This window comes from Alligator mississippiensis, chromosome 5 (genome assembly GCF_030867095.1).
Source record: "Alligator mississippiensis isolate rAllMis1 chromosome 5, rAllMis1, whole genome shotgun sequence".
Taxonomy (NCBI): Eukaryota; Metazoa; Chordata; order Crocodylia; family Alligatoridae; genus Alligator; species Alligator mississippiensis.
In genome coordinates, this window is record NC_081828.1 from 80,004,798 (window position 1) to 80,028,803 (window position 24,006).

General features: G+C 42.6%; 1 protein-coding gene across 3 annotated transcripts in view; it reads left to right on the forward strand.

The window, feature by feature from the left end:
• The window catches only part of CEP72 (centrosomal protein 72), a 49,603-nt gene that overhangs the window by 17,883 nt on the left and 7,714 nt on the right, over window positions 1-24,006 (forward strand). For 2 of the 3 annotated variants that reach the window (XM_014602802.3, XM_014602810.3), the window contains 5 exons: window positions 2,500-2,804; window positions 6,570-6,705; window positions 7,970-8,172; window positions 16,217-16,343; window positions 19,944-20,055. In XM_014602802.3, coding sequence (XP_014458288.2) covers window positions 2,500-2,804; window positions 6,570-6,705; window positions 7,970-8,172; window positions 16,217-16,343; window positions 19,944-20,055 — 883 coding nt within the window. Of the gene's footprint in view, window positions 1-2,499; window positions 2,805-6,569; window positions 6,706-7,969; window positions 8,173-16,216; window positions 16,344-19,943; window positions 20,056-24,006 lie in introns of those variants that run through there. The other variant, XM_019485502.2, reaches the window with a different exon arrangement.

Genomic DNA, 24,006 nt, shown 5'->3' on the forward strand with positions numbered 1-24,006 from the left:
TCCCCCTGTACCTTTGCCTAATGGCATGCAGAGCTCATAATTGGAACTACAAGGCTCCCTTGCACAGAAACAGCACGGGACTAGTGTTTGTGGCCCCATGATCTCTCCCAACCTTGCAGCACAGGGCAGGAGGGGGAAGAACCATGACTTTTCATTCAGCTGTTCTGGGCTACAGGACAACTCATAGGTAGTCATGCAGCAGCTACCATAAGTTAAACTACTTTTTTAGAGCCCTCCATCTTAGACTAGGGGCTGTATTGGATATTGGAACAGGCAGAAACAATCTCTGCCACTGGCAGTAATATTCATGAATGCATGGATGACAGGTAAGGTCCCAGAGGATGAAAGAAGGGAAGTGTCCTTTTTAAAAAGGGAAAAAAGATGGACCCCTGGAATCACAGATCAGTCAACCTAACTTCAACACTTGGGAACGCACAAGACATCATTACAAAACAATAAGTTTACAAATATTTAGAAAGAGTAGGGATGACCACAAGCATACAACATGGATTTATTAAAAACAAGTCAAACCAAACCAGATTGATTTCCTTCCTGAAAGGTAAGGAGTGCAGTTGAGGAAGAGAATGAGGTGAACAAATATATATACACTTTATTATAGATGTTTTTGGCACAGCCTCTTATGCCTGTCCGCTAAATAAGATGGAGAAATGTGGACTAGATAAAATTGCCATCAAGTAGATAGGCAATTGGTTGAATAATTGTAGGTAAAGTCAGTTAGTTAATGGATCAAAGTTAGCATGGCAGGAATTCTCAAACATGTTCACAGGGTCCTGTGAAGGGTTCAGAACTCTCCTACTTAGATGCAAGGAGAAAGTTTACTGATCAAATTTGCAGGTGATTTAAAAACAGGAGGGGTAGCCTGCATTTTGACAGGTACAATTAAAATTCAAAGGGTTTTTGATAAGTTGGAGACCTGGGATATTAACAATGAGAGTCTCTTTTCTGGAAACAGCACTGAGATAGACAAGGGGTGTCAAATTCATCCTGTCCCCAAGGCTGGATTTAGACCATGAGGTCCTTGCAAGCTGGATGTGGTAGTGAGGCAAGCAGCAGCTGTGGGGGTTAACGTAGTCATATTTAGCCCCCACCATTGACACACATTGCCAGTGGGGCTTCATACTATGGATTTCAGCAGCAGGCCTTACTGGCCCCTCTGTGAGCCCTTTAGCTCAGCGGATAGATGTAAGTTTAACACCCCTTAAACAAAGCAAAAGGAGATTTCACCATAGAAGCAGCCTGTGGGCAAGTACAATGTAGATTTTGACTAGTTACACTGAGATAAGCTCTAAGTTGTGCTCTGTCTCCCCTAGGCTTTTCACCAAGACAACAATCTTAGTATAAAAACTTTTCAGTACAGACGTAGTCTCAAATGTAGTGTAGATGGTCTGTGCAGCATCAGCACTTTCTGGAGGAATTTTAGTCTGTGTGGTCCATGGCTATGGCGCCATCTAGTGGATTTTTCCAGTTAGTGCTATATAGATTCACCATTTAACAAGGATTGTACTTCATAAAATTAATTCTCCCCTCAGTTGCCAAATAGCATGTGCTGCCCCTGTGTCCATCACTTCACCCTTTTTTTTGTTGGCACAGGGTTTTTTGACCCCTGGGTATCCAGGGGTCAAAAAACCCCCAGCAAACCCTTGCTGCTCCTTTGCAGTGTGGAGAACAGCTGAATGTGGTATGTGGCACTGCACACGTGTCTGTAGCACCACATACTGCACGGCTACACTCATCTAGCCATGGCCTATCTGGTTAACTTAAGTTCAGTCTCCATTGATTCTGAAAAATACTGTGTATACATGAAAGTCTGTACTTTAAAATGTTTAAATGTTATCTTCATGAAATTGTATTTGTGGTAAAGACGCTGAAGTAGTAAGCCAGTAATGAAGATTGTTAGGCAATGGTTATTATACAACCCTTTAAAAAATCGTTTCTTCTTCTGGCTTGCTGTCATGTTTGCAATAAACCAGAGACTATTGTTTTTCTAATTGAAGTTACAACTTCTGTCTTATATACCAGAGGCAAGGTTTTTTGTTTTTTTTTCCTTTTTTTAAAAATTAATTTAATAACATACTTTTTACAATACTTTTCTTTTTCTCTCAGTAACATATCTTAATCCAAGGTGGTATCAGTATAGAGTTTTAATAGGGTTTTATTAACAGGGTTTTAATTATAATTATCAATTATATATGATAATTATATAATTATAAATTAGATATTATAAATTTCGAATATATGCATAGCCTGAATGAAAGTCTTGTTTCAAAACTGAACCATTTTGATTTTTCTATCCTAGTCACAAACTTGTTTTCCTGATTAGTTAAATTTTTTAAACACCATACCAATGTTCAAACAGAAAAAATGCAGGTCCTTCATAAAATGTATTAATATTCATGTTTTTTAATTGTGCTTTTTTTAAGTCAATTTTAAAGCACAAGGCCATTCTGTTTAAGTGACTATGCATTTTTCCTTTTGCAGACTCACAGGAAATAGATGAACCAGTAATTTCCTCTTCAAAGATGCATACACAAGCTCAGAAGATTTATAATACACTATTAGTGTCTGGATCATATTGCAATGGAACAGTGCAGAATGGAAGAGACCAACCGATTCAAAAACAAACTTATTCTGCAGCTTTGGAGAAGAATAATGGACAGTCCAGTGTTAATACCTCTCTGTCAAAACAGGAAACAATAGAAAAGAGTGACAGAATATTTCCTCCCTCTCAAGAACCTGAACCTGAAGGAAAAAGGCCTCATAGAAAAACTGTGTGTGTAAGAGAGGTAAATGATAGAATGGAAGTCCGTAATTTCTTTTAGGAGCTTAGGTGAATTAAAGCTGCATGGTTGAAATAGTTTATTTTTTAAGATTGCTCTCCCCAACCAAGAGCAGTTTGTTTTGCTATTTTTATCCTGCCATGACGGAGAATCGTAACATTCACAGCAATTGTTAATAAGCCATTATCTGGTTTGATATTCCAGGGTATTGCCACATGGGAGCCATAGTTCAGGTGTGATTGTCACTTTCTCATTGATGCAATAAACATTAGGAGGCTCATGAGAGTGATGCATTAACTGTGTGAGGCAAGGTCCCATGTACCTTGTTGTACCCTAGACCTATGAGCAAGCCCTCCTGGTATTTGTGACATAACGATGCAAAATTCTGTTCTTTGGACCAGTTCATTTTTTGAACACCATACAAAGAGAAAATCCTTGCAGTCAGTTCATGAATGTGTTGGAACTTTCAGCAGCCTCTAGTAAACTAAACATCCTTTCTAACTTCCTAAAAGCATAGGATTGTTTTGTTTTATGTGGCAAATATATGGAGAGGCAAAATCAGGGGCGGCCAATTATGCGGGCGGAGGGCCGTTTACTGAGTTTAGGAGAGCTGTCGAGGGCCGCATGGGTAGCCTCACTCCTTGCCAGTTGCCCCACCCCCCCGGTCACCACGTTGGGACCAGAAGTCCCACCCCTAACCACTGATCTTTGTCACTGGAAGTCCTATGCCTTGCCCTGGAAGTACTCCTTTTGGGAGGAAGGGTGCTAGAATCTTGAAACTAGAAAAAACCCCCAAATCATATATATAAAAATAAAACATTTACTGTAACTTATTTTAATTTTATTTAAAAATATTTTTGTACTGATTTATGTGTTTACAAAGTGTACCTAGAGGTGACTGCATAATACCTCAAAATACAGTCCTACTATATGTTGTGTGTGGGTGGTAAGGGGGTGTATGTGGCAGGGTGTGGTTGGGGAGTGGGTGGGTGTCTGTGTGTGTATGGTGGGTGGGATGGGAGAGAGAGAGAGAGAGAAACGGGGCTGGGCTGCTAGGTCCATTGCACGTGGCTCTTTCAGACTGCATGTCAGCCTCACCTGATGCAGCCAGCAGACCCTTTGCACATGCTCCGTGCTCCTGCCGCCCCACCCGACTCCCTGTTGGTTCCAGGGCACCTGCATGGGCTCTGCCCACCAGCTGCCATCTTTTCCCTGCTTTCCCTCCCACACACTTGCCCACCACTTCCCCTGCCGCTGCTGCTCCCTGTGGCCCGTGCTGCTCACTGCTGCTGCAGCCCCTGCCATTTTGCTGCCACTGCTCGCTGTGGCTACTCGCTGTACCCCTGCTGCTCACTGAGTGGGGGGGCTGGGTGGAGCCAGGCCGGCCTTGCTGCTCAGCCATGGGGTCCTGCCACAGGCTTCCTTTGGGTTCTGCTGCCGCTGTCTGCCTATCATCTTTGACAGGCAACCAGGGGCAGATAAAAATTAATTTTCTAAAATTTTTAGGGGCCCCGTGGGCCAGATACAATGGCTTGGTGGGCTGGATCCAGCCTGCGGGCTGTATTTTGCCTGTCCCTGGGCAAAATGAAATCATAAGAGTTGCCAGTTATGTTCTGTTTGTTCTTACTGTCCTATACAGTCTTGCAACAGTCTTGGACTGCATATTCTACCCAAAATGTCCTCCATTATTCTAGTACCTCTCATTAACTTTCTCCTGGCCTTCCTCATTGCACTGTGTGGATCCTCAGTCTTCTGCTACCCAGCTTGTACATCCTCTCTCTGGTCCTCCACTGAACTCTCCAGTCTCTTGGTCCTTTTACTCGAGCAGCCTCTGGCCCTCCAGGGGAAGCTGCCCCCAGTGTTCTCTGTCTGGGAGTTTCAGCTTCTTTGGAGACCAAACTGCAATTGCCTTGTTGTTTCCTAGCTCCCTTCTTAGGTAATGGAACTGGAAGTGGGTGAGGCTAGAGTCTTAAAGGGTCATGCACTCAGTACTATCCCAGCCCTTCAGTAATGAGGAAATGGGACCCCATTACAATACAAATTTTAAATTGAAAATGTAGGCTGTGCACAACCATTAGTATGCAAAAACATTATAATTCCCCTCCTAGCAGCACACTGACTGATATGGGCAGTAGGTCCTTCACTAAGTAGAGGTGACCTACAGTAATGTCAAGTGGAAATTGGGCTGCTTCATTAATCTTATTAACATTTTTGAAATTTTGAATTTTTTTGATACATACCTAATCTGAAATCTTAATTTTTCTTTCCTAGCTTGAACATATTTTAAAAATTCCCCAGTATCCAAGTACAACAGTCCATGACTTTTATGACATTTTCGGTTGATGCTAAGTTACATATTCTTTTGGGGGTGTTTTTTGCTATAGCTGTGTTAAAAAATATTGAGTTACAATAGTTACCCTAAGGGAAGTTTATATAATCTTGTCTCAGAGCGTGCCTGTGTACATATGCACATGCACATACGAAAACAACCACAGCATTTGCCACAGCAGCAGAGTCAACCACTCAAGTGTTAGGAAATACTTAAAGTGAAGTTGCCTGTGCGACCCGTAGTCTGCCACCTTGTGTGTATGCATTATGTTGCAGTCTCCTATTACACAATAATAAACTCTTTTCCCGAAAGCATCCATTCCTCATTCATTACACAGAATAGATGAATGTGCATCATGACTGCAGTGAAGAAGGTCATTATCTGTATGGCCCCTGCCTCATTTATTGCAGAAGTTGGGTGATGTGCACTGAATGAAGAAGGGGATTTTAGGAAAAGAAGGGATAGTCTCATGTTTAAAGCAACAATGCCAGTTAAACCAAGTGATGGAGATAGTGCAAATACATTCTGGCCAGTTCTAGGAGCTTTGAGGGAACTTGCTATGTGGACTTGGTATTGCAAAATTTGGTCAGCACAAGCAACTGAGAGGCTTGAGTATATTTAGTGAGGAGAGAATGTTGAATGTTTTATTGATAACATTATAAATATCTCTACTGATCTATTTTTATTCCCCCAAATCTTATAATTTGGCTAAATTTGAGGAAGATTTTCATGGGAACAGGCACATTCCTGACACAACAGCCCTTTGGGTCCCTGTATTACAGCATAGGGTATCTAGAGCTGTTTAAAGAAAAGATCACCAGGGTGTTTTTTTTTAAGCATGGATACAATTAATTTCTAGCCTCTTTCTCAGAGATAACTTAATCTTTTTGACTGAAATTCTCCAGAATTCATCACCTTGAGGTAGATTCTCATCACATAAGATGTCAGCTCAAATGGTTAAAAAGCAGTGAAGTTGCTAGTAATACATTGGGTATTACTATGGGTATTACCATGGGTGGTGTCAGGAAATCTTAGTAATAGGCAGTGATACTAGCTCCCTCTCTAATAATACTCTGCCTCTTTATAGCACAAAAATAGCTGGGAAAATTGTGTTCAGACTTTTTCTTCAACATTTAGGCTACATCTAAGCCTGGGAACTTTTAGCCCAAAAGGCCAACATTTCAGAAAATATGTATATGAAAACAGGAACACTATAGAAAAAAAGCTATTATATATCTTTAAACATAGCTGGTATAAAGCCATAATTATAATATGTAGGCTTTTTAAAAATAAAATATACAAGTTCTGGCCAAAATTACCTGAATGTTGTCCCTCTTTGTGGCTTGTCACAGTTTGAAAATAAAATATATTATGGACCAGGTTGAAATTGACTGCAGATTTATTGGCTAACACGGAGATAATTTGCTTTTTTTCCCTTTCAGGTATCTCCTGAAACACATGAGAAACCATCAGCCAATAAACATCCATATGAAGCAACACCAATTGAGCGTCTTCTGGACTTAGTGGATAGATACTGGAATGGTTGTAAATCACTTCACTGCAATGAGAAATTTCTCTGTAAGAAAGAAATATATCGGGGATTTACATAATAGAAAATCACTATGTACTATGTACTGGGATTCTGAAACAATTAGGGTTTCCTCCTTTAACAAATTTAGTGTGTTCTCTGGTTTTGTGACTTTATACTGTAGAATTCACACCTTGAATATTACGTTATACATCTTGGCTTCTGAGTATGATAATCAGCAACCTCAAGGAATCTTTTGCTCCTACTTAGATAAAAATATATACACGTATATGTTGGATTTTCTTTTAGGAGTTTATTGAACATGGTAAACTGAGACAAAAAAAGATAAAGTAGAGATAGTGGTGGTCCCAGACAATTCAAAAAAGTAAAATATAACACCTAAAGCAAAAGTAAAACCCTGACACCTATAGCAACAGGTATGGGGGAAAATGATTTTTGCTTATGGGGCCCAATTCTGCAATAATTACTATGGTGAAATTCCAGATTATTGCGATTGAAGACAATAGAAGTTAGGGCTGTGCGAAGCTTCAGTCTGATTCAATTTGGCGGCGATTTGGCCTGATTCGGTGGCTGAATCTCTGAATTGGAATTGAATCAGGAGACCTTTTAATCTCTCTGAATTGAACTGAACCGATTTGATGATTTGGACATAAAGACAGCTTTAAATGTTTTTTCTGTATACCTCAAGGTACCAGGTAGCTCATGAATGCTGAGATGGTAGGGCAGATGGAGCATCCCATGGGAGCGCCTAGAGGTCCCCAGCGTGCTTGGTAGCAGACCCAGAAGTGGACAGAGTTACTTCTGGTCCAGTTCTGGGTCTGCTGGGGAGTGCTCTGCCGCCCCCCCCCCCCGGCTCAGCAACTGGTGCCTTCTAGGTCTGGGGGTCACCCAGGGTCCCCTCCATGGCCGATCACTGAGCCAGGGGGCCCCCTGTGTGCTTGCCAGTGGACCTGGAAGTGGACCGGAAGTATTTCCGGTCCACTTCTGGGTTTCCTGCCAAGCATGCGGGGTTGGGGGAGGTGGGGGGGGACACTCCTGTGTCTACAGCCAAATTGCCGATTCTCTGAATCAGCATTGAATCTTCAGATTTGGATTCAGCCGAATTGAATTGGGACAGTGATCCGAATCAACAAATTGAATCACTGTTCCTGATTTGGGCCGAATCCAAATTGAATATGGCCCATTTCACATACCCCTAATAGAAGTCACTGATAATCAATAACTCAGGATCTCATCTGTACAGTTATCACCAACTCAAGACATTAAATATTCTACTATGTATTTCCCTTACAGCTCAGGCAAGGCCTCTTTTGGGAGGAATGCAGAAATTTGCACCTACAGATCAACGCAAAGATTCTTCCACAATGCATCAAGAAATGACTAACCTGCTCTTAGATAAACAGGCTTTGCAAAATAATTTATCAGAGCAAAAGCAACGGCACAACATTAAGATTAGCTGTCTGACATCAGAACTGAGCAATGCTCAGAGAGAAAGGGTGAGTATGGTACTTTTCTTTTTTTTCTAATTTTCTTCTTGTTTGATTCTGGGACATACCTGAATGCAGTTGGAGGCCTTTAGTCTTTCTAAGGTAGCTGGTGCAATCACTATCTCACTAATCCAGTCAAATCTGGGTTTGAATGTGATATATGAAAAGTACAACTTGCTCTCTGTGGAACCTCTTTAGACTGCAATTTGTCATCAGCGACTTGGACAAGGGAGTGAAATGTACTCTGTCCAAATTTGCAGATGACACAAAGCTATGGGGAGAAGTGGACACGCTGGAGGGCAGGGAACAGCTACAAGCAGACCTGGACAGATTGGACAAGTGGGCAGAAAACAACAGATTGCAGTTCAACAAGGAGAAATGCAAAGTGCTGCACCTAGGGAGGAAAAATGTCCAGCGCACCTACAGCCTAGGGAATGACCTGCTGGGTGGCACGGAAGTGGAAAGGGATCTTGGAGTCCTAGTGGACTCCAAGATGAACATGAGTCGGCAGTGTGACGAAGCCATCAGAAAAGCCAATGGCACTTTATCGTGCATCAGCAGATGCATGACGAATAGATCCAAGGAGGTGATACTTCCCCTCTATCGGGCGCTGGTCAGATCACAGCTGGAGTACTGCATGCAATTCTGGGTGCCGCACTTCAAGAGGGATGCGGATAACCTGGAGAGGGTCCAGAGAAGGGCCACTCGTATGGTTAAGGGCCTGCAGACCAAGCCCTACGAGGAGAGACTAGAGAAACTGGACCTTTTCAGCCTCCGCAAGAGAAGGTTGAGAGGCGACCTTGTGGCTGCCTATAAGTTCATCACGGGGGAACAGAAGGGAATTGGTGAGTTTTTATTCACCAAGGCGCCCCTGGGGGTTATAAGAAATAATGGCCACAAGCTAGCAGAGAGCAGATTTAGATTGGACATTAGGAAAGCTTCTTCACAGTTCGAGTGGCCAAGGTCTGGAACAGGCTCCCAAGGGAGGTGGTGCTCTCCCCTACCCTGGGGGTCTTCAAGAGGAGGTTAGATAAGCATCTAGCTGGGGTCATCTGAACCCAGCACTCTTTCCTGCCTATGCAGGGGGTCGGACTCGATGATCTATTGAGGTCCCTTCTGACCCTAACATCTATGAATCTATGAATCAGTAATCTCAAAAGCTGCTGTGGATTGGTTATGCATCACTGTCCTCAAAACAACCTTCTCCATCCCTTTTTCCAGTGATCACTGCACAGATTTCCCTGCACGTTTCCTTCTGAAGCCTAAAAAGAGAAATGTTGACTTTTGGTTCATGTCTGCTTAACGCTATTCATCATTTCATTTTTACATCCAGTTTGAAAACCGATGTCATGGGCTTTGAGCTCTGGTCTCATTCTTTGTCTCTGTCTCTCTCAAAACACACAGACTCACTTGCACACATTGCCAGTTATGTCACACTGACAACCAGAAGTCTTTTCCTGTCTCACTTAAATATCCATTCCTTCTGGTCTTAAGTTACCAACTTGTTTCCAAGCTTGCTTTCATCAAAGCTCTAAGATGACATCCTCTCACCTTTCTGTTGAGGCTAGTTAAATAGTGTTCAGGCCTTATGATATTTAGACTGCCCTTCTGCTGCTTACCTCCTCCTATCCAATCTCATCCCTCATTCTTTTCAAACGTCTAGGTATTAAGAATAACATCATTTGCTAGTCTGCTTAAATTAATCACCTAAAAGATAAGACAGTTTTATCCAGCACTGTTCTCTAATGGGAATTTTCTTATGTTGCTCATTTTCTCTTTACTGTTAACTAGTCTTCTGTCTCCCTTCACTTAGTAATCTGTTCTTGTTCCTCTGCTCCCACTGAGGCTTTCCACAGATTGATTCCACCCAGAATATTAAAGTTCTGAAGAAGAAACCTACCACTATGTTTGTCTAGGTTTATTATTTGATCTCTTCATATCCAATCTCTCTATGATTCTTCACATCTTTTGTTGTGAGCACACTTGTGCCAGGCAATTGCTTGTTATCATACACAGTTTGGTAGGCATATATCTATCCAAAAGCCTTATTTACTCACAAGAGTATTGGTATACAAATACACAATGGTCTTAGGCCACAGTTCATGAAAGCAGTTGTATCATAGACAACTCTTGCTGCTATGTGAAAATGAAGAATAAACTGCAATATAAAGAGGAAAAGTGAAAAAGAAAAATATGACTTGTAAACTATTCCTTCGTATTGTGATAAGTTGCTTCTGGATGTTATATCATGAGGCAAGATTGATTAACTTTGGATTTCCAAAACAGCACATATTTCTTGTCCAGTCAGGGGCCTTGGTCTACAACTAACAATATTCTGAAGTGTCTATGGCTCATCTGCTTGCCATTACTTTTATATCCTTGTGACGGGACCCTGAGTAGGCCAGGGCCATGACGGTGTGAATTTTCCTTGAAGTGAGATACCTGAGTAAAGGACAGCTAAATTTCAGGGATAAAAACCCAACTTTAATACTTAGGGAAAAATACTACCACATAACTGGGGAAGACCGAACACAAAATAAAGACACATTGGGTGCGTCTGCATGTGTGCTTTAATGTGCATTAAAGTGTCACTTAAAAAACATGCTATTTAGTTAATGAGCATTAAAATAAGCTAATGTGCATTAAGCATCACTTAAAAACCGTGCTATTTAGTTAATGCTCATTAAGACAGACTAACACACATTTTCCTAGTACTTCACATTGAAGGTACTGGATTTAGTGCACATTAACATAAGCATGCTAATGCATGTGTAGACGCACCCATTACCTCCAAAAACCTTTCACTGTTACACCTGGCCCGTGCTTACTTCTCAGTCTCAGGCTGGTTCCACTGGTAAGCAGGAATCATCACTGTCTACAGCAAAACTCCCCAGAGGTCTCAGCTTTTCTGCTGCCCCACAGCAGGTTGCCTCTGCTCCATTGCTCCAACCTTTTCAGCTGTAGTCCCTATGTGGAGGACTTCCTCTTGTCTCTACTCTCTGGGGTTTCACACCAGCAGCTTTCAGTGCACTCTAGTAGGCTGCATGTTGGCAGGCACTCACAAAGGCACACACATGCATGTGCACTCTCTATGTTTAAATCCCACACCCCATCCCTCCAGCTTCTAGAAAGAGCCACAGTTCCCAAGAAAGGCCCTTCCAGCCCCATCCAGACAGCAGAGTGCAATGAGCCAGACCACACCTATCTCCTCTGCAAGCCAGCCATTAATCCCCTCCCCACCAAAGCAAAACCCATCTAGAAAAAACACTTTCAACATAGAACATTAAAACAATATAATTGTTGTGTATCCATGGGGTTCTTGTCCTGGGGAGATCATACAGGGAAGAATAGGGGAACCATCTTTATTATTAACAGCTAACATGGAAGCAAAACAGCAAAGAGCAACACAAGATAATGCAGTTTGAGCAATGTCCTCTGCTGATGGAGTACAGAACATATGTCAGTGACTAAAATCCCTTGAGTTAAGGATGGTCTCTGCCCTGGTTCATTGATGGGTCTTGAGGTTACTTAAGAGTCCAATCCTTGAGTCCCAGATGTGTCCGCAGAATTGCAGATCCTTCCATGAGGTAAAGTAGGCTGTAGGAGGGATTCCTTTCCTTTTCTTTCCTGTGCACTCTCTTCTCTGCTTTGAGGGCAAGATGAGACTACCTTGAAAAGGGCTGCTGCTTGGTTGAGGCTGCAGCGTCACTGGAGTTGCTTGTCAGCCAGCTCCTCCCAATTCTTGATGTCAGGATCTGTTTTCTTGAGGTATGCTTTCAGTGTGTTCTTGTAGTGGTTCCTTTGGCCACTATGAGATCTCAAATGGTAACTAAGCTAAGAGCAGAGCACTTGTTTGGGAGTCAAGAGTCAGGCAAATGTCCAGTCCAGTGAAGCTGGTGCTTGAGGATCACCGACTCAATGGTGGTAACATTGACTTGAGCAAGGACGTTGGTGCTTGTGCAGCAGTCTTCCCATTTGATGTGAAGGATTTTCTAGAAGCATCGTTGCTGATATCTTTCCAGGCCCTTGAGATGAAAATGGTAGGTCACCTGTGTTTCATTTCTATGGAGGTGAGTGGGAGATGAAGACTGCATTGCAGACCTGGATATTGGTGTCTTTCCAGAGATTGCAATGAATAAAGACACACCAAAGCAATTTCCCAAAGGAGGCACTTGCGCATCAGATCATGTGCTGGATATCCATCCCAATGTTTACTCTTGAGAGAGGTAGCTGCCAAGGTAGGAGAAGTGCTTTGATGATCATTTTGGGAGGAGGTCACATTCATGGCCTGGAACAGGCTGATAGAGCACTTTCGTCTTCTTGATGTTGCGAGAGAAGTCCAAAGTTTGGTAGGGTTCTGCAAAAAGATCCAGTGCAGTCTTGAGGTATTCCTTAGTGTGTGCAAGGATGGTGCAGCTGGCAGTGTACTGAAGGTCAAGGTTAGTTACTTTGAGTACTTTGAGCAAAAATATCCCAGATGGAAGAGTCCTCTATCCATTTGGTATTCAGTATCAAAATTCCGGAAGGAAGGTCCTTAATGAGAAACAGGATGACTGTCAAAAAACTGGAGAACAGAGTTGGGGTGATGACACATCCTTGCTTGACCCCAGTTCAGAAGACAAATGGATCTGTCCCTAATCTGCTACAAAGAATGGTTGTAGTCCTTTGGTTGTGGAGAGGCCTCAGGACCTTGATGTACTTTTCAGGACATCCAAATCTGGCCAGTACTTTCCACAAGGCTTTGTGGTTGATGGAATCAAAGACCCTGGTAAGGTCAGTGAAGGCCATATACAGGTCCTGATGTTGTTTCCAACACTTTTCTTGGACTTGGTGGGCAGCAGGGATCGTGTCAGTTGTCCCATGGGATGGTTTGAAACCACACTGAGATTCTGGCAGGAATTTTTCAGCAAGAGATAGAAGATGGTTCAGGAGGATGCAGGCAAGGATGTTCCCTGCTGTGGAAAGGAGGGCGATAACCTCAGTAGTTCCCACACACAGACATATCTCCTTTTTTGCAGATAGTTATGATGGTGGCATTCCTCAGGTTCCTAAAGATTGCTTTGTTGTTCCAAATTTAAATAATACATTCGTGGAGTCTCAGCACCAGTTCCTTGCCACCAGCCTTGTAGATTTCAGCAGATATACTATTCAGTTCAGTACCCATGCCAGACTTCTAGGATAGGAGTATCAGCAAGACATCCCCTTTTAGGGTGTTGGTATATGGACTTGGTGGTATCCATCATAGTCCACAAACAGTTCAGGAGTGCCTCCAAGTGCTTTTTCTGTCTAGCTTGGATAGATTAACTATCTTTGAGGAGTATTCAGCCAGCATGCCATTAAAGGAAAGGACTCTGGGAAGTTGGGCTGTAGATGGCTTTTGTTGCCTGGAAAAATCTACACGTCATGTTTGTCAGCAAGGAGCTGGATCTCTTTGGCTTTATCTTGCCACCACTGATTTTTGATTTCCTGGATCCACCTTTGAGCTTTGGCTTTGAGGAGCTAATGTATCTCCTTCTGCTGTAATCTTGCCAAGCAGAATAAGCTGTTCTCTTCCAGTCAAGGAGGGTTTAGATCTTGGTCTTGCTCTCATTGAATCAGTCTTGCTGTTGACAGATGGAATAGCCAATGGATTCAGCACAGGCCATATGGATGGAGGTTTTGAACCCCTTTCAGAGTTCCTCAAATGTTGCCTTCATTTGTGGGCAGGGCAGAAAGCTTTTCATGAAGACACTGTTGGAGATCCTTACAGACCTTCAGATCCTTGCAGATTCTTATAGACCTTACATACATATAGGGGGTGTCTACACGTGCATTTATGCTGGCTTAAATTTACTGCACAGTAAGTTACTGTGCAGTAAGTGGGAGTAGGCTGACATCTACACGTGCAGGCATTTAAGTGCATTAATGCTATGTATAGACTGACTTGGGACTAAAGCTTGTCCCAAGTCAGTCCATACACACAGTTACCGTGCAGTAAGGCATCTACATGTGCATTACTGCATAGTAATTAATCGGGGATAAATTTGATATGATGCAGGTATCAAATTTACTCTCAAGTTGGTGTACGTCGCCTATTTACTGTGCAGTATGGGCATGTATGCGTAGATGCACACCCGTACTGTGCAGTAATTTCGGTTACTGTGCAGTAAATGCGCACTTGTAGACACATCATAGACACTCAATATGCAACAACAACCACATACGATGTTTACAGACATGGGAAAAAAACCCGGCGCTTTATTTTCAGCTCAGTTCACCCCTATGTCAAGCACAGCGCATAGCCAGAAGAGGCATTGCATTAGTTTGACGCGGCTTACGCATCTGTATAACTTGGGCACTTCAGTGGGGATTTTTGGTGGTTTTATCTAATAGCTGATTGAAAAATTTTTTGCTGGCAAATCCACACAAACCAGTTTGTCTTTGCTTGTTGACATATAGACTTGTACTAGGTAAACAGCTTATACCAGCAACTTGTTCCTGTTGTTCAAACGAACTGTAATTGTTGGCAGGACTAAGCTGTTACTCATTTTCAAATAATTGTTTATTATATGTCTTTTTGTCTTACAAAATACATTGGCTATCTTTTGGAAGGATAAACCCACTTTTTATACTCTTGTTTCTAATATATGCCGTAGGATGAAAATCTATAAAATCATTGCATACTTAACAGTTGTCATGCTTAAACACCTTTTAATTTTGCACTTAACAGCTGCAGATAACATGATCTACATACCTGCCAAATTTCTTGTACTTTTGTATACTTAATATAGGGAATATAGCAAATACTGAAATGGGTCATTTAAAACACACGGATCTTTAAATTTTCACCAGTATATGTACACATATTAGGTATCTCTTTCAGGATATCCTAGATATTAAATGTGATAAAGACCTTCCTTTATTTTCTCATCGATATAACAGTGCTAGCATTTAATGGAATTTGAATGGATTTAGAGATTAAGACATTATAAAACAGTACCAAGTGCTATGCTAAAATCCTTCCAGCTTTTAATTTTGTGATTCTATAAAAAAAGAGCATGAGCAATTTTTCAGATTTTCAGTAAGTTTATGTCTTGCTAAGAACTTAAAAGTAAGAATATCTCATAAAATATCTATGAGATATTCTTACTTTTTAGTAATATCATACTTTTAAGAATATCAGAAGGATCTTTTGGTGTCAAAGCAAAACTATTGTCACTATGCATTCTTAAAAGTAAGAATATCTCATATGATATATATAAATATATATAAAACCACCATTTCCCAAAGTGTTGAGCCAGATGGAGTGCAGATATCTAGTTCTATATAAGGTCATGTACATTTGGAGAATAATTACATTTGGCAAGAAGTTATGTCTCTTCTGTTTGGCCCTGAAAATACACAGTTACCAGCCATATTAGCTGGTGATGACTGCTTTATCTAGAATACATTTACTTCACAATTCTGTGAGGCCTGAAGCCTTGTAGAAAGTAGTAATCATTGTAGCCATGTGCATATGTACACAAAAGTCCATCTTGGTAAAGATAGACCATGGCTCATAATTACTGTAAGAGCTGTGAATACAGGCCTCTACCCATACGAAGTGAGATTTAAGATCCAGGAGTAATGGTTCTGGGCTTGCCCAGGTTCAGAACTCCTTTGATTCAATAATTGGCAGAATGTTGATTTCTGGACCTTGTATGATTTTGACCTTCCAACTGTGTATCCCAGATGAATAAGAAGATTACATCATTTGTCAGCACCCTGACTTATTCCTTCATGGGCACTTGGTGGGTCTTCCCACCATACTGCCAGGGACATTTGTAGTATTATTTTCAAGGCAACCCCCTGGAATAATTTGTTTTCAGTTGAACCAAGTTACAGAAAACAAAGTAAATAAGAATTAACATATCTTTCATCTTCAGGGATGATTGATCCAGTTTTCCAGGATACAAAAATGATACTGTGTTTTGATGTTCAAAGCATAATCTAGTTAGAGACAACTTTCAGCAGTTTTCAATTGTTCTTGTGTGTGCTGGGGGCTTAATTTATGCATTTTTTAAAATCTTATTAGAATATTCTGAAACAACGTTTAGATCAGTTGTTGGAGGAGAATGCTACATTAAAAGCTCGTCTGTTAAACATGGAACAAAATGTCAAAAATGCAGATGCTTCTAGTTCATTACAGTTACAGCTTACAGGTGAGTTTCAAATACATTGTATAGTAACCGACAAACCCAGAAGTAAACCTAAAGTGATGTTTACCTCTGAATGCCATCGGGATAATAATTTTCATTTAATTTATATTCTCTAGGCCAACTTTGAAACCTTTACTAACATCAAATAGCATCCATACTCAGCAAATTGATCCATGGCCATCAACAGGCTATAGTAAACTTAACAGTTAATTCCACTTGCTTGTCTGTTGTGGTTTGGTTTACCAGAAACAGCCTAAAATTGTTTGGTATCAACCATAATAATAGAATGACTTGTGAGTATGGATTCACGTCCATTGAATGCAACCTATTAATAAATTCCATTAATAGGTTAAGATACAGCTCATACTAGGAATTTTTAATTAGCTGACATGGCTCCCTGTAGTGACTCTAACAATGTAGTCCCTGTATTCCTAGGCAAGAAAAGCAGTTCAACCAACTCACAATTTTCATGTATGCACTTTTTTTGTGAGTCTCCTGATAGGGAATGCCAAGTGCCTGTTCTAGAATAAGACTTGATGTGCAAGTTTCAACAGTTTACATCCTCCTAAATCAGATCCCAGAGTTTACCATACTGTGGTAAAGAACAGCAATTATGTAGGAATCACCTCAATAGGTAACATGACCATTGCTCCCTACCAGACCCTGGGAAACAAGATACCCCTCAGTGAATACACTGATAAGTAAGCATGCCTAACTTCTGCATATGTGAACTCTACTCTCACTGAATATACCAACATCAACACAGTACCCTAGTACCCAGTTTCACTCTTCTTTCTTACACTTTCAATGCAGAAGAATGGGTGATCTTTTCTATTTCTGTAATCATCAAAGTCAGAATTTGTTTGGATAAATGTTTATAGAAAATAACTCAAACTGCAGAGATAGCAGATGCAGCATAAATCATTGTGCAGTTTATATTTAAATAAACAATGCCATTAAACATCAGCCTCTGCATAGAAAGGCATTCTCACTGAGTTAGGACAGTAGTATTTGCCTGCATCAGGATCATAGTAATAACGGGTATAGATGCCCTGTTAAATCATCTAACCCCTCCTTCCTGGTCAGGCAGGAGTGTTGTCTACAGTATATTTTCCATTGTTTTGTCCAGTGTAGTGTTATGAGATGCATTTTCCATCACTTGAAGTTCACTAAGTTTCCCAATGCTCATTTCAGCGTAGAAAACATTTATTGTCACCAATGAGAGCTGTCCACCAACCATTTTTAAATAAATCAAATGCTGTGTATTGTCCCTCTTAGATTTTTTTTTCTACTTACATTTCCGGTCTTTAAATGGTAAACAGAGTCCTTTTTTACTATGAGGCTTTGCCTTATTGAACCTCAGTATTTTTCAAAAAGCTTCTCCTGCTTTTGCATCTGGATACTTTTACTTTTGTTTGTTTCAACACCAAGGAGTATAAAAGCATTACTTACATGAAAGTTATGTGTTTAATCTCCCTCCTCAAAACAATACGAGAGCTAATATAGAAGGCTTTTCAGTGTACTTCATTTAGTATAATTCTGGTAGGTGACATTATCTTAAAAACACAAAAAGTTTACAGTCTGAGACCAGCCAGACTGCATTGGGCCATGGATAGACATACATTTTTGTAACACAGGCACACCAGTGCTTTGAAGTGCTACAAAAATGTAGCTATATGAGAGGCAGACAGACTTGCAGAACCCCCCTTTTCCAGTCTGAAGTTGCCACAAAGGCATTCAACAGTGTAGTCTCCAGCCAGGAGGGAAGAGAAGGTTGCTCTGGCCTGTGGCTCTGCTCCCCCCACAATCCACCAGAGGAGGGGAGCCTGTTGGTGAGCCCACTCATTGACAGCTTGCCACCACCCACAAGGTGTGATGAACACAGCTGCAGCCCCTCAGACTAAGCTCTAATGAGTGTGGGAGTGTGACTGGGCTTGCCCACAGTGAGCAGAGCTGCAACCCCCAGTCTCAGGTGAGTACAGCTCTGCTCGCTGCAGGCCAGTTCAGGCCTGGTCCTGCACTTACTACCAGCCTGGGTCTGAAAGTGGTGGAGAGAGAGGAGGGCCTATGCAGGCTGCATGCAGTATCAGTCTACTTGCTCTCCTTCCTTCTCAACTTGGGGGACAAGGGGAATACTGTGGGATACTGGGAGATGGATAGACCCTCCAGCACTGTTGTGCACTGAATGGGCATTATCTTTTTTACTACAAAACAATGTTACAGAGAAGTTCCTGTTTCATGGAGGAACATTTTTGTAGCATTTGCTCCATTTGTTGCAGTGCTACGGGGGACTGAATGTTCTCTTGACTTCAGTGGCACAAGAGTGTATTTAATGATACAAATGTATTATCTGTGGGTGGCCTTTATCTGTAAAATAGAGGATCTTCCATAAATCAGGTTCCTCATCTCAAGATATAAACTTTAAAATATTGTTTCTTGATCCTCTTTTTTCCCCACTTTGCCCAATATAATGCTTCACTTTGTCATCTTGGAGCCCTAAGATGCTAGAGTGCTGACCCAAAGACATTACTTTAACTGAGGAAAATAAATTTATGAGATGTTCATAATACTTATAAAATATCACACTATATTAATATATTGTAAATATATTACATCGTATACTTACATGGCATCTTTCAACCTGGAGGGTCCCAAAGCACTTTACAAATTTAACAAGCTTGACTTAGATGAACCAACTCTCCATTGTTCTATATCTCTGCAGTTAAGGGCAGTCTTCTACACTTGATCTTAGTCAAAAGGCCAAGATGTATTAACCAAAAGTTTTAAAATAAAGACATAGGACTAGAAGGAGCCACCTTCCAGTGATGGAATCCTGTCCCCTTTGTTCACAGGTGACTGTTTACCCAAGGATTTCCCAAAATTACCACTTCAGACCCTTACACACAAGTAGAAGGCACGAAACTAGAAACACAAACACCATGGTAAAAGCAAGGGAGATGAAGGCACTGCCAATGCCCTGTCACTGCTGTAAGAGAAAGTTAATTGGTTAATGTTAAAGCAGGAGAGTTTCTTTTTCAGTTGAAAGTGTAGGAGTACATTTAAAAGAAAAATATATGCAACTGAGTAGAAAGTGAGATCAATGGAAAAACTATCATTGGTCATATTAGATATTATTGAGGCCTTTGAAGACTCTTGTGGGATCTTTAATTGGTATAAAAGGTCTAGATCTCAATGTTCAGTTTTATCCAAAAGATGATTAATCTGTCATTTATTCTATGCTGGGATATCAAACTCAGTTGGCCTCCACGCGAGATTCAAACTGTATGGCTCCTCTCATGCCAGATCTGGACCCACCTCTGGCAGCAGGGAAGTTGCAGGAGCTAATGAACTCATCACTCATACTGCCACCACCAAAATGCATCCCTAAAAGGACTCTGTACCTTAGATTTCTGTGGCAGACCCACCCCTGAATTCCTGGCCACTCCAGGAGCCCCATGCATTGCATGGCATGACTGCAATCTAGCCTGCAAGCCTTATCTTTGACACCTTTGCTATTTTACAATATTTATTTCTTATTTCTATTTAGCTTAACTGCGCATTGGTACATTATGGCCCTTTTAAGATGCATTATCTCTCTTTCAGAACTGCAAAGTCATAATCAACAATTAACAAATGAAAATGTCATCCTAAAAGAGCGTCTACAACAGCATGATAAGATTCAGCAGCTCATAGATATGTTACAGGAAAGTCACAGGTAAAGTGTAAGTCCTGGCCAGAAAGAAACCTAGATCTCTTCTTCATCATATATTGAAAGTTTAAATTAATTATCTTATGATATGGTCTTTAGGGAAATCTTTGTGTATATCTTAAGAATTCTGGTTGATATTGTGAAATGAGCACGTAGTTGTTGCTATGGAAAGGGTTGTGGTTTGAATGGCTCTGTCAGTATGCATTCACCATCCTGTCAAAGCCCCTGTCACATATCCATGAGCCTAGAGGACAATAAAAAATGCTTTACTGACAGGGCTTTAGCCAACAATGGATATGCTCAAGATATGGTTTTGACTGAGAGAGATGGTTGATTTTTACCTCTCAGAAGAAAAACAAAGGGGAAGAGATTTGTAGCAAGTGAAGGGGCTGGCTTAGGTGTAGGACCAATCAAAGTCAGATAAGATAAATCATAAACTGACTACCTGAAGATAAGCATTAGGGGTGAAAAGGGGACAGGCAGTCTAGTCCCTCAGGCTAAGTCACAGATATACTGGAGTGGAAGCTAATATGAAAGTGAGATATCAGTCTACATTTCAGAATGCCAAGCTAAGGATCAAGATGAGGTCATGGTCAGGAGAAGCAATTAACTGATGCCAGGAAAACCTAAGCAGGAACATCCAAGACAGCCATGCACAACAATACCATTGTTGGCACAAATCTCTGCAGAAAGTGGGAGGGTTTTGTAGTCCTTGAATCGAGGGTTTATGACTTCTATTGATCTGCCCAGGTCCCACTGGTCCCCCATTCCCTCTTCAACTATACAGAGGATTATGCATCAGCAGAAGGCCCAGGCTAGGCAAGAACAGGCATTTAGCTCTCTGGTGGTGCTGTGCATGAGCTTCCACCTGTGTGTATAGAAGGTCCAGGTTTGAATCCTGGGGGTCCTGACACTAACCAAACCCTGCTCTCTTACCCTCAAGGGAGAGGGCAAGCTAGATGTTTGATATTGTATCCAGAAAGTTGTTTTTTAAGTATCTGTATCTCCTGTATCTTATGTTTTAAGTAAAAATTAATTGCAGATTCAGAAACTCTGTGGAAAGCCTAACTAGGTCCATTTGCTTACATTTTTCATGTGGTTCTTCAAATCAGAAGTCTCATCCCTTTGATGGGATTCTAGGAAAGGGTATGTGTATGTGGCATAGGGAACTTAGGAATCAAGACTAGCCCCTGGGCATTTGAGCCAACTTCAGGAGATGATACTAATCAGGGGTGGACAATTATGTGGGCCTGGGGGCTCTATAGGGAGTTTTGATGAGTTGTTAAGGGCTGGGTCAGAACCACCCCCCACTGCAACAACTCACCAAAACTCCCTATGTGGGATGGGGCTGCAGGCAGGCAGGGAGTGGTGTTCAGGATTGAGAAGGACAGGTGAGGCCAGGATCGTGGGTCAGGCCCTGCCCAGTGGGAGGTGTGTGAGGGCACGGGTACAGCAGGTGTGAGCACGTGTGTGGGGGGGTGCTGCTGCCTGGGTGGTAGGCTCAAGGAGCTGGCCAGGGGTGAAGGGAGGGAGGAAGGGTCAGGGGGCACATGCAATAGAGCATCCCTGGGCAGTGCGGTCTGTGGTTGCCCCTGTGGTGCTCTGCATGGGGCCAAGCCCCGCCTGAGGAAGCCTGCACTGCAATCCAGCCTGTTCTTCCTGGGCCAGGCCTGGCCAGCATTCACAGCTTCCAGCGGGGCTGCTTCTGGTGCAGCTACTGCTTGGCTCCCCTCAGTTCCGCTGGCCTCCAGCAGTGGGTCCTCCTCCTGCTGCTGCTGCGCCACTCCAGGCTGGGAGGAAGCTTCAGTGTGCAGGGCCTTGGCTCTAGCTCCTAGCTACCTTCCACCCACTCCACCCACCTGGTGTGAGTTGCCGAGTGGGTAGAAGGCAGCTGGGAGCCAGAGCCTCACCTACTGGGGCAGGAGCCACCCAGCTGTCTTCCACCCACTCAGCCTCCTGTGCCAGGTGGGCAGAGTGGGTGGGAAGGCGGCCAGGAGCTGGAGCCAGAGCCGTGCATGCTGGGAAAGGAGCCACCCGGCTGAAGCTTCCTCCCAGCCCAGAGTGGCACAGCAGGAGCAGAAAGAGGAGCCATGGTTGAAGGCAAGGGAAGCTGAGGGGAGCCAACCAGCAGCTGCACTAGGAACAATCCCAGTGGAAGCTGTGTGCACTGGCTGGGGCCAGACCAGTGGGTGTGGGCTGGAACACAGCATGGGCTTCCCCGGGCAGGGCTCAGCCCCATGCAGGGGCAGCTGCAGCCCGCACAGCCTGGGCAAGCTCTGCTGCATGTGCCTCCTGCCCCCTCCTTCTTCCTCTCATCCCCAGCTGTCTCCAGGGACCTAGGGTCCAGGCAGAACCCTTCCCCCCCAATGAACAGATGCTATATTTTGCGCTACAAAACAATGTTACAGAGAAGTTCCTGTTTCATGGAAGAACATTTTTGTAGTATTTGCTTCATTTTTGTGCTACAGGGGGCATGAATGTCCCCTTGACTTCTGTGGCACAAGAGTGTATTTAATGGTACATATGTAGTATCTGTCTGTGGCCTTTATCTGTAAAACAGAGATCTTCCATAAATCCGGCTTCCCATCTCAGGATATAAACCTTAAAATATTGTTTCTTGATCCTCCTTTTTTCCCCACTTTGTCCAATATAATGCTTCACGTTGTCATCTTACAGCCCTAAGATGCTGGGGTGCTGACCCAAAGGCATTACCTTAACAGGGGAAAACAAATTTATGAGATGCTCATAATTCTTATAATATATCACACTATATTCATATATTGTAAATATATTACATCATATACTTACATGACATCTTTCATCCCGGAGGATCCCAAAGCACTTTACAAACTTAACAAGTATGACTTCAGATGAACCAACTCATCCATTGTACCATCTCTGCAGTGAAGGGCAGTCTTCAGTCCTACACTTGATTTTAACTAAGTAGATGGAAGGCAGCCTGGAGTTGCATGCTGAGGCAGGAGCTGCCCAGCTGAAGTTCCTGGCTGCCTTCCACTCACTCACTGCCCACATTGGGTAGGTGGAGTGGGTAGAAGGCAGCCTGGAGCTGGATCCAGAGCCCCATGTGCTGGGGCAGCAGCTGTCCAGTTGATGCTTCTTCCCAGCCTGGAGTGGCACAGCAGGAGCAAGAGGAGGAGCTGCTGTAGGAGGCAAGGGGAGCCAAGCAGCAGCCACACCGAGAGCAGCCCCACCAGAAGTTGTGCACGCTGGCCATGGCTGGGCTGGAGGGTGTGGCCTGGAGCACGACACGGGCTGCCCTCAGTGGGATTTGGCCCTAGGCGCAGCGCTGCAGAGGCAGCCATGTGCCAAATCTAATCAATTGGCAAGTGGCCCCCCGTGGGCTAGAACCAATCAGTTGGTGGGCTGAATTCAGCCCATGGGCCATATTTTGTCCACTCCTGTACTAGATAGTAGGTCTGTAATTGTGAATGTCCTGAAAACTCCCAGGCAGAGCAAGAATCTGGACTCTGTGCAGGTTCTGGTTTTCCTGAAAGCAAGATGCTAAGTGGCCAACAGAGACCACTCAGCTAGGTGCTGTCACAGATTTTACCAGTTTTTCAGTTAAGTGCTTACTACTAGTGGAAAATACTCATCAGATTTACAATGTATAAATAGTAGATCTTTACATGTCTGTTTTTTAATGAACAGTAATGGGAATTTTTTTAGCTGATCATTTGCCCATTGATCTACAGTCTTTGTAAGGTGGCAAAGGGACTCAGGACATTGCTTAGCAACAGATCTTTTTAGCCATCCTCCTGCCTTTCTGTGACACTGTAAACTGGCATCAAGATTTAGCTTCCCTTTTCCCCCAACTTTAAACTGAACGTGTTCACACTCTGTTGCAGTTTGGATAACTTACCATCCTTACGGTAGCTGCGTGACATCCTTTCTGCTGCACAATCCAGGGAGGTAACAAGCAGGTACAAATTGAGAAGG